Source organism: Triticum urartu, chromosome 1A, assembly GCF_056163025.1.
Source record: "Triticum urartu cultivar PI428250 chromosome 1A, HENAU_Tu73, whole genome shotgun sequence".
Taxonomy (NCBI): domain Eukaryota; kingdom Viridiplantae; phylum Streptophyta; class Magnoliopsida; order Poales; family Poaceae; genus Triticum; species Triticum urartu.
In genome coordinates, this window is record NC_141873.1 from 466,671,572 (window position 1) to 466,682,724 (window position 11,153).

At 45.4% G+C, this 11,153-nt stretch overlaps 1 protein-coding gene across 1 annotated transcript; it reads right to left on the bottom strand.

Moving 5' to 3' along the window:
- Positions 1-7,039: 7,039 nt before the first annotated feature.
- Positions 7,040-8,810, bottom strand: LOC125535574 (acyl transferase 1). The gene is made up of 2 exons (XM_048698644.2): positions 8,316-8,810; positions 7,040-8,175 (listed from the first exon to the last, which is right to left on the bottom strand). Exons 1-2 carry the CDS (start codon positions 8,745-8,747, stop codon positions 7,213-7,215), a joined length of 1,395 nt encoding a protein of 464 aa, XP_048554601.2. The 5' UTR covers positions 8,748-8,810; the 3' UTR covers positions 7,040-7,212.
- Positions 8,811-11,153: the final 2,343 nt, after the last annotated feature.

An 11,153-nucleotide genomic window follows, 5' to 3' on the forward strand; every position in this document is an offset into this window, starting at 1 on the left:
GCACACGAGTGAATACAAAGTGCACAAGAAAGACTAGTTTTGGCATGTGGGTCTAGTCTAGATCCCGCCAGACGTAACGGCCAAACACGGGTGGATGTGACCGGGCAATACAATAAAAATGTTGGCATTAAGATTGAAACTAGTATTGCTAGATATCATTTCTCCAACACAAAGTGTGTTTGTCCCGGGCTGCTTGACAATGGATAATTTTCTTGTTTCTTATGAGTGTGTTCATTCTATAAAAAATAAGAAGGTGGCAAAAATGGATTATGTGCATTGAAACATGATATGCATACTACCTATGACAAAGTTGAAGGGGTTTCTCAAGAACATGATGTTAAAGCTTGGATTCCGTGTTAAATAGGTCGATATGATGATGGCTTGTGTTTCTTGAGTGAACTATTCTATCAGGTATAATATCAAGAATCTGACAGATTTACTACGACTAGAGGTATTCATCAAGGTCTCTCTCTCTCTTCTTTTTTATTCCTTTTGTGTGAGGAGGCGCTATCAAGTCTTTTATAGTTTGATGAAGAAGTTCATGGCATGGCTAGGATTAAGGTGTGCAGAAATGTATCATCAGTATTACGCCTTTTATTCGCTAATGATTCCCTTATTCTCATGAAAGAAGGTATGACTAGTGCAACTTCCCAACAACAAGTTATTGATACTTATTGCAGCAATTTAGGTCAATTGGTGAGTGGAATCAAATGTGTTTTAGTCCCAATACTGATCCAATAATGAAAATAATATGTGCTTGGCTCAATATTGATATTGAAGCACTATTAGATAAGTACATAAGATTGCCAGCCTTGGTGGGTGCTCACAGGGGTGACTGTTTTAATAACTTTGTGCAGAGAGTTTGCTCATATATGGTGGGTTGGATTGAAAAAAGGTTATCCACTTAAGGAAAACAGATTTTGCTAAAAGTTGTGTCCAAGCAGTTCCTGTTTATGCTATGGTCTTTAAACTTCCAAAAGGTGTATGCAAAGATATAACGAGTGCAATTTTCAGAATTTGGTGGGGAGAAGATGAGAATTACAAGAGAATGCATTGGTGGACATGGTGGAAACTATGCTTCCCTAAGAAAGATGGACGAATGGGCTTTTGAGATCTCCATTCTTTTAATTTGGCAATGTTGGCACAACATTTCTCAAGATTACTAGATGATCCAGAATCCCTATGTTCTATGGTCCTCCGAGCAAAATAGTATCCTTTGGTGATCTTCTTGTTGATGGACCCAAAAAGGTACCCTCCTTTACATGGCATAACATTTTTGCCGGTATTCATACTTTCAAATGGGTTCATATATGAACAATTGGAAACAGGGAAAAGGTAAATACCTTGGAGGATCATTGGATACCAACTAGCCCCTCGAGTAAAATAATTACACCACAAGCTAGAGTGTTAACTACAAAAGGTAATGAGCTAATTGAGCCTATAAAAGAAAGTTGGGATGATCGAGCTACTACACAATATTTTCAACCCAATTGATGTTAGTTAGTCGTATCCTCGGATCCCTTTGAGTTAAACTTACTTTGAGGACTTTGTGGAATGCATGGCACAAGCTCGCGGTATTTCTCAGTCAGGTCGGCATATCATGTGAGTGGAAGTATTAGTTTTAGAACAGAGCTTTGCCAGTGGCTGGCCCCTCGACAAGTAACCCTTTATGGTCTATATTTTGGAAATTGTGCATCCTAGGAAAACAAAATTGTTGGAGGGAATTGCATGCCACTTCTCTAAATCCTTTCTGGCTAATAGGTGCATTGGGGGTATTGAACAATGTCATATTTGTCCACAGGGCCTCGAGGACTATTACACCTCCTGTTTGATAGTGTTCGGGCCAAGGATATGTGGCACTTACTTGGATTAGCATAGGTGATAGACCAGGCTCCATTGTTGTTGAGGATCTACTATGGCTTCTTGATGCATGCATGCCAAATATAGCAAGTATGGGATTGAAGGATGGATATTGTAGTAGCTTTCTGGTACCTTTGTTGGATGCATCGGGAGAAACACATCACGAACAGAGTCCTCCTACTGGCAGATGCATTGTGAGTGATCTGTCTGAATTATCAAAGAACTTCAGGTGTAAAGATCATGCCTATTGATAATTGATAGTATGGGTTTGAAGTGGAATAAACCACCTAGTGGAAATGTAAAGTTTAATATCGATGCATCATTTTATGCGAAAGATGGTAGATGATCTACTGGTGCAATTATCATAGATGGTTATGTTGTCTTTCTTGCTGCTTTGTGCTCTCATATTCCCTATGTTACCGATGCACACACTGTAGAATCTATAGCAATGAAGCATGGCCTTCTAATTGCAAACAGTCTGGGCTTTAACTCTATCCAAATTGAATTCGATTCAACTGAGGTGAAATGCATGTGTAGGACAGGAGAGGATATCGAACGAGGCAACAACAATTTATGCATAATGTTTCATCATGGATGGGGTGTGGTACGTTCTTTACATTGTGTCCGGGAGGCTAATATGGTAGCACATACGATAACAATTTTTCTTATGATAATAACATTTCTTGTAATGGGGTCGATGAGCCTTCAGATTTCCTTGTGGATGCCATTGTGAATGATGTAACTATTTTGCCAAATCAACAAAGTGAGCCATGATTGTATTTCCTAAAAAACTTCTTAAGCTCCTCCTTGCCCACAACTTTGGTGGCGCCACCAGGTGCCCCGTCATCATCCATGTCATCACTCTCTCCACGACGATGAAACGTCATCGACTTCCACTGACTATAGGCCGCGCATGAATTCTATGGCTGGCAGTGGGGCGGTAACTACTGGAGTCTAAGGAAAAAGCACGACGCCAGCGAGCCCATGCGACTGTTGTTGGCCAAGGCTGCCTTCTTTCTCGTCGCCAAGCTCACCTCATTCCTACCCTCTACACTACTCGTTGTGCTCCTCGATCTCACTCTCTTGCCCATGCTCCTTCCATTCATCTTCTCAGATGATCCTGCTTTATTCTTTTCCCTCGGGTCATAAGCGTGCAATGGGAGCCCCTTCCCCCAATCGAACACACCACCATCGGTGGCTACTCGACGATCGACGTGCGATGGGAGGCGAACCATGCACATCTCATCGAACAATGCAAGAACGTGGTGTTCTTAATGAGAGAAAAGAGTTACTATTTTTTTGTTATTAGTACTAAAAATTCCCATGTGTTTGGAACAATTTAATCTGTATTTATTGAAAAATGCATAAATATACTCCAAGGGCGTGTTAGGTTGGAGGGAATTAATGATAGGGAATGGGAGTTTAAGGTGTGCGGCACATATAATTTATTGTTTGATTGGGGAGCAAGGGAGTTGAGGAAGGAAGGGGGAAGTGAAATTAACATGCCAATTCCCATGTATCTCTTTGCTAGCCCCCACCCCCTGGTTAATTTAGGTGGGATGAAGCTTCCTCCGAAATTCCCACTACACCTCAAACATGGGATTCAGACTAAAAGTGTACTTCCCAAACGTAAGCCCTGGACAAACTCCCCTTTATAAACTCCCATTTCATTTCCCTTAAGCTGCCAAACACGTGACAAGGAGAAGCGACCTTTCTCCTCATTGGGGAGAGGGACAAGAAATAAGAATACTAGGGAGGAGGGCTTCCCCCTCTCTTCAAGTAGTGTAGAACGCCGTCGGGACCACCACCATCACCTTCACCGCCACCTACACCGCCATGTTCTTCTTGTATATAGAGGTATCTCCATCTATAGATCAATTCTACCCCCCACTAAGACATGGTGTTTTGATGCAATGAATTAGTACCCTATGATTTGTTGGGCTATAGAAGTGTTTGAGTAATTTTCCTTGTCCTTATGGCATTGGTGATCTAATGTGATTTGTATGAATTTTATGTTTTAGTATGCCGCTGTCCTTCGTGCTAGTGAATGGGTGCACATGTACATTAAATCAACACTCTATAGTTAGGAATGTGTTATGGTGAAGGACGCACGCGCGCCGGGGGGGGGGGGGGGGGATCGACAGAACGCCTCACCCAATCTCTGCAATTATAGTGTGTGGGATAAAGATGACCCTTAAAAGTAAAGCTATTATTAGGTTTATCTTAATAATTTACAATTGGAGATTTCATCATATATAAGACATGCGTCAATGATTTTGCAGTGAGTTGAGTATAGGCATATCCCATATATCAATTGTAGCAAGTATATGCATCAGTCATATTACCATAGCCAATTGCCTAGGGATAATTCAACAACCTTCTTTACTGCCACACCTCTCTCTCTCTCTTCTTGCAAACTTTGTTGTTGCATTATTTAACTTGCACACTTTATTTCCCACACCTACTCTTGCTTCTATATTGCTATAAGTATTTGAAAAGTAAACACTAAAAACACATAGATGGCCATGACAGATACTGTGACGACCACCGTCGAGGCCGAAGGGTTGGAAACAAAAGGGTGTACAAGGGCTCACAAACTTAATTATTTAGATGCAAGAGTAGGTATGGGGGGAGTGAGAGATCAACAGAAAGCCTCACACAATCTCTGCAATTATAGTGTGTGGGATAGAGATGACCCTTAAAAGTAAAGCTATTATTAGGTTTATCTCAATAATTTACAATTGTTATGTGGGTTGCGCTTTGAAGATTTCATCATAAATAAGACATGAGTCGGTGATTTTGCAGTGAGTTGAGCATAGGCATATCTCATATATCAATTGTAGCAAGTATGTGCATCGGTCATATTACCATAGCCAATTGCCCAGGGATAATTCAACAACCTTCTTTACTGCCACACTTCTCTCTCTCTCTCTCTCTCCTTGCTTGCAAACTTTGTTGTTGCATTATTTAACTTGCACTTTATTTCCCACACCTACTCTTGCTTCTATATTGCTATAAGTCTTTGAAAAGTAAACACTAAAAACACATAGAAGGCCATGACAGATACTGTGGCGACCACTGTGGAGGCCGAAGGGTTGGAAACGAAAGGGTGTAGAAGGGCTCGCAAACTTAATTATTTACTAGCAAATATGCCCGTGCGTTGCAACGGTAGATACAAAAATTACACTCTGGTCAAATAAGTATGACTCAATCAGCATCCTTTATTTTAACACGGTGGCTCATCATTTTGCCATTTACCTTTCTTCCGACTCTCGCTGATGATGGACGTGATGTCCACATGATCACAATGCATTCGACATGGTAAATCCCAAGACAATGAGCTTGCCACCGCATGACACACTTGTCATTGTGTAGCGCAAGAAAATCTTTAAAACTTTTAAAATAAATCTCATCTACCACGAACTACTCCCAGCGCCTAGACATATAAAGACTTTCCAAAAACTGATCAAAACGTAGACATAAAAGACTTTTGAAACGTCAAAAAGTTTTTGGAATTGACAAACATCTTTTTCTAAATAATTGGGCATTTTTAAAATTCGTAAACATTTGTTTTGTTTAGACGAACATTTATTGAACACATGAATATTTTTTAAATTCCTGAACATTTTTTGAATCAATGGTTTTTTAAAATTAGTGAAAATTCGCAGAAAAGTTGATTTTTTTTGAGAATTTTCTAAAATTTCATGGATATTTTTTTAGATTCGCGATCGCGAATATGTTTTGTATACATGATCATTTTTTCAAAATCAAGAACATGGTTTTATTTCCCGACAATTGTTTTCCAAATTTTAATTTTTTTATAATTTTCCAAAATCTTTGTAAAATTACCAACATTTTTTGAAACCATGAAAATTTATTTTATGATTTTGCAAACATTTTTAAGATTCGTAGACATTTTATGATTTCTCGACCATTTTTTTTCCAAAATCTGCAACTTTTAAAAAAAAATTCAATCTTGAATTAACTCAAAAAAGAGAGTAAAAAACAGAAATAAGAAAAGAAAAGACAAAAAAATGAAGAAAAATAGAGATGCCGCGTCCCGCGGGCCGGCCCATGAAGACATTCAGGGGGGATGAGGTGGGTGAGAAAAAGGAGTTGGAAAAAACGGTTCGTAGACATTTTATGATTTCTCGACCATTTTTTTTCCAAAATCTGCAACTTTTAAAAAAAAATTCAATCTTGAATTAACTCAAAAAAGAGAGTAAAAAACAGAAATAAGAAAAGAAAAGACAAAAAATGAAGAAAAATAGAGATGCCGCGTCCCGCGGGCCGGCCCATGAAGACATTCAGGGGGGATGAGGTGGGTGAGAAAAAGGAGTTGGAAAAAATGGTTCGTAGACATTTTATGATTTCTCGACCATTTTTTTCCAAAATCTGCAACTTTTTAAAAAAATCAATCTTGAATTAACTCAAAAAAGAGAGTAAAAAACAGAAATAAGAAAAGAAAAGACAAAAAAAAATGAAGAAAAATAGAGATGCCGCGTCCCGCGGGTCGGCCCATGAAGACATTCAGGGGGGATGAGGTGGGTGAGAAAAAGGAGTTGGAAAAAACGGTTCGTAGACATTTTATGATTTCTCGACCATTTTTTTCCAAAATCTGCAACTTTTTAAAAAAATCAATCTTGAATTAACTCAAAAAAGAGAGTAAAAAACAGAAATAAGAAAAGAAAAGACAAAAAAAATGAAGAAAAATAGAGATGCCGCGTCCCGCGGGCCGGCCCATGAAGACATTCAGGGGGGATGAGGTGGGTGAGAAAAAGGAGTTGGTAAAAAACGGTGAATGCAGGGTTCGAACCCTGGTCTTCCGAGTGGGAGAAACAGGCTGTTGCCACTACGCCACCAGCTCACATGTGCTAAATGGTGGGTATCGTGCCTATAAAACACTTATAGAGACGGTGTCTTAACAAAAAACGAATCGTTTTCCGTTTAGATGGCATAGCAGGTAATATATGGCAACTTCGAGGGTAATGTTTAGACGGACGACCAGAGACAATACTTGGTTTATTAGTATATATATATATATATATATATATATGTAGGTAGAGATAAGTAGAGTATGCTTCATAACAGTGCATTTCTCGTAGAAACACGAAGACTAAAATTCATGGAATCACACAAAGAATTGATCCAAATGTAGGATGAATTGAATCGGTCTAAATATAATAATTTTGACTACACTGCACAACCAAACTTCAAATTAAATTAATGGACGGGAACATACATATATATGTGCCTGTGACATGGACCACGGGAATAATTAATGCCGTTGATCTTCATGACCTTCCAATAGCAATAGTTGGTGAGGTTTCAATACCTCGATGATATGCATCGCTAGAGTGAGCTCATGATTGCTAAATTCTTCTCGTCATCTTTGTGGCTCAGCCATACCGCGATCTCCTCTGTAAACCTGTCCATGGCCGCCCTCGGCAGCAGCATCGACACCACGGTCGAGACCTCGCCGTTCTCATTCCTGCACCACATGTGATCGCTCCCTAGTTTGGAAGTGAGATCCCCGGCCAACGGTATACCACCGCCGGCCAGGTCAGCCCACCCGAAGTCCAACACGTTCACCGCCATCCACCTCACATCCGACACCTCGTATATCCTGTCCATGGTGGAAGGCGGCCACTCCCGCAGCAGCGCCACCGCCTCCACCATCGACTCCATGCGCTCCTTGGTCATGCCGCGCTTGGTCTCGCGTACGAGCTCCACCGTGTCGGCGAGCGGCTGCGCGCGGAGCTCGCCGACGACGGCCTCCGCTATGGGGGAGACGTGCGCATTGCCGTAGTACCCCCACGGGATGGGGGTGTGGTTGTTCCACCTCCCGCGGGCGTTCATGGTGGTCATGAGGCGCACCCGCTGGCCGGGCTCGTACCCGAGGGCGACCGTGCGGCACCGCCACATCACGGCGGTCACCAGCTCGAAGATGGTGGCGGAGCGGGCGGGGTGGCCCGCCGGTATGCGGCCTCGGAGGACTGACACCTCCCTTGGCCCGAAGAGGAAGTACTTGGCGACCATGCTCTGAGGCGGAACCGAGAGCATCATGTCGCGAGCTGCGCTCCCCGAGCCGTTCGCTGGTGGTTCGTGCGCTGGGTACAGTCGGGTGATGGGGGGTGGTAATAAGCTGCGTGATGTTAGCAGCTCCCTTTCCCACACGGGTAAAATGGTCGGGGCCGCTTCTCCACGTGCTATGTCGGACACAGCTTTGATGAACTGAGCCATGCCGAAGCCGTCGGCGAGGTTATGGCAAATGTGAAAACCCAGGACGAACCCTCCGCATTTGAGTCGTGTCACCTGCGTGCAAGTCGATAATGATTCAAGATTACCAAACTAGAGCTAGCAACTTAGATATGTGTCGTACTCGTACATTTCCTGAAAAAGAACGAATTCCCGAATACACATGCATGCAATGGAGAAAACCTAGTTTCTTTTACCTGCATGAAGAGCAAAGGCTTGCCAACGACGGCCCTGGTGTCGCCGACAGGGCACAGTAACTCCTCCACGCAAGGGTACGGCGGCAGCAGCGGCTCGCCGAACTCCTCCAGACGCGCGTCCACGTAGGCCTCCACGAACACCACCCCCTCGGCCGTGCAGTCCACGACGAGCCTCCCTGCGCCGTCCTCCCTGAGCCGGCCGGCGATCGGGTAGTAGTACACCAGCGCCTCCCTCAACGCCGCCCGGATGGCCTTAACCGGGTCGTCCGGCCTGCCGGGCAGCGCGTTGCTGCGGAAGAACCCGATGACCGTCTCGTAGTAGCGCAGCGTGCGCTGGTCGTCGAGGTCCGACAGGGCCTTGGTCTCGCGCGGAGTCGCCCGTGCCGGCGGCAGCAGCTCCGGCTCGCTCCGGCGCGCCGTGAAGGTCACCATGGCCGGCTTTGGTGTGGGGTGCGAACTTTGTCACACTGCTTCGAGCGTTCGTGTTTCGGATGTCCTATATATGCACTTGGGAGAGGTAGCAATCGTAGTACATGCAGGACACACATTGCCAACTTGGTAATTACTACACACAACGGCTGCCTGACACAGCTATGCTGCCAGTTGTAAAGTTGTGTGTACTACGTACATCAGTGCCGCGGCAGTGTCACAGCGAATTGAGATCTCATATGTGCAAGCAAGCTTTATCTACATTGATGTTCGCTTATCCGTTCACGAATGCAGCTAGCTCAGAGGCATGCATGGCACATTCAATGGCCGCCAATGGCAATGGAGAGATGAATTGCATGAACCACCACGTTGCATGTTTGCTTCTTCGGCACTTCAGGACACTCCGCACTGTGCCCTTTTCCGTTCGTCAAACCATTTCTTCTCTCACGTAGGAAATGAACGAGAACCGGCCCCATTTTCAAAAAATGTTGGTCTTAGAGCATCTACAGCCCGACTTTACAAATCCGACCCCTCAAACGTCCACAGACGCCGCGGGCACTGATTGGATACGCCTCAAATGAGCCACTTTGAATCCGGCTCTTTCAAATTTCATCTCCTAGATCCATACAAATCATGTAAAAGAAATCATATGTACTACATCTACGTACTACCCTAACTACTCTTCGTCGCCGGAGATGCCCACGACGACGGTGTCGGGCGTCGGCTGGACGGGCGGGTAGGAGGGCTCTGGCTCATCCTCCTCCTGCTCGACCTCATCCATGTAGGCCAACATCTCCGCCTCCTCCGCGGCCTCTTGCACCTCCATCTCCTGCTGGCGACGGCGTCTTGCCTCCGCAGTCGACTCTGACCGGAGGGAATCGAGGATGGCCTACTACTTCGCCTGCAGATCCCCGTCGTCAGCGTCCCCCACATCCTCCTCCTTCGGCTCATCCTCCTCCTCCTCGTCGTCGTCCTCCTCCTCCAACTCCTCCTCCGGATCCAATGCATCCGGAGGTAGCCCCGCGGCGATCCGGGCTTTGCGCCTAGCCCAGATTTGCTCAAGGAGCTCGAGCAGGCGCTCCGGCGTCAGAAAGGGCTCGCTCCTCACCCGGCGGCGTCGGGGCATGGCTATTAGACGGACGGGTATAAAGTGGTTGCATGCATCGTCCAGATGCAGAGGCCGCGGATCCTCTCCATTTCTAAAAAAATTAGACGGACGGGTGGAGTGGAAAGTGGCGGCTGCGGCGGACAAGAGAAGGAAAATGTGGATGGATGATAGGGTTTCGGTGCCGCCGGTCGACTTAAATAACCGGGCAATGCAATACGCGGCCCGCCGGAGCTGCGCGACACGGCGCCACCGGTCCGACGGAGAAGACGAGCTTTGGACCGCCGGGTTTGAGGGCATTTCCGGCTAGGACCCCTTCATCAGTCCGACATGGCGGGAGTGCCCGAGCGCCCCCATATCCGGCCCATATTTGGGTTGGATATGGGGGGTGTTGGTCAGCCCGGGCGTTTGAGGCCCGTTTGAGGCATCCGTCTGGGTCGAAAAGTCGTGACCGGCCAGTGATCAGGCGGCCCGCCCAGGCGTATGAGACGGGTTTGAGAGGTCTGGCTGTAGATGCTCGTGTCTTTTTGGCGGATTTATTGAGTAAATTGAAGGTTGTAGGCTGAGAGGAGGGGGGGGGGGGGGGGGGGGAGATCCTCTCATATTTTGCCTAAAGAAAAATCATGCAGGCTTTGGATTTACGTATGTCCTTTCTAGCCAGCAACAAAGAGAAAACCTAGATCTGGATGGGGCTCTAGTCCTGCAAATGTGTTTGCCACAATGTGAGCTCGTGCAGCCCATAAAGGTACGTACAACGCGATACACCCAATAAATTCAATGCAGCTCCCCCATGCAACAAACATGACCAAATTTTACCGGCTGAACTTGATGGCGTCCTCTGTTCCTCCTTGAAACTACGCCTCACTTGCACCCCTTCGGAAAAGAAAAGCGAAAGAGGAGAGATTGTACCCTACCAACAAGAGAGATCTCATTCAATAATTTAACGTAATTGCACATTTGTTGACGCTCCGACCAGTGGCTGCGGGGCAATAAATAACCTAGTGGTGCCAGTGATGAAATGGCCACCTCACACTGCTCTAGACGCACACCACCCCCTTCACTCCAACCACACACGGTTGGAAAAAGACTGTTTGACGCAATTCCAACCACGTGCGATGTCCAAATAATGTATACTGTTGAAAAAGGGCAACAGTTTACCATGTCATGCACACGGTTTGGTAAATTGAACTGTGTGCGATGAGGTTGTCCATCCAGTGAGTATCAGGTGCTCCCGTGATATAAGCTACTGGACCGTTGGTTCCCAGATCCAACATCATTCGAGGGGTTGTTGTATTTGTGCATAA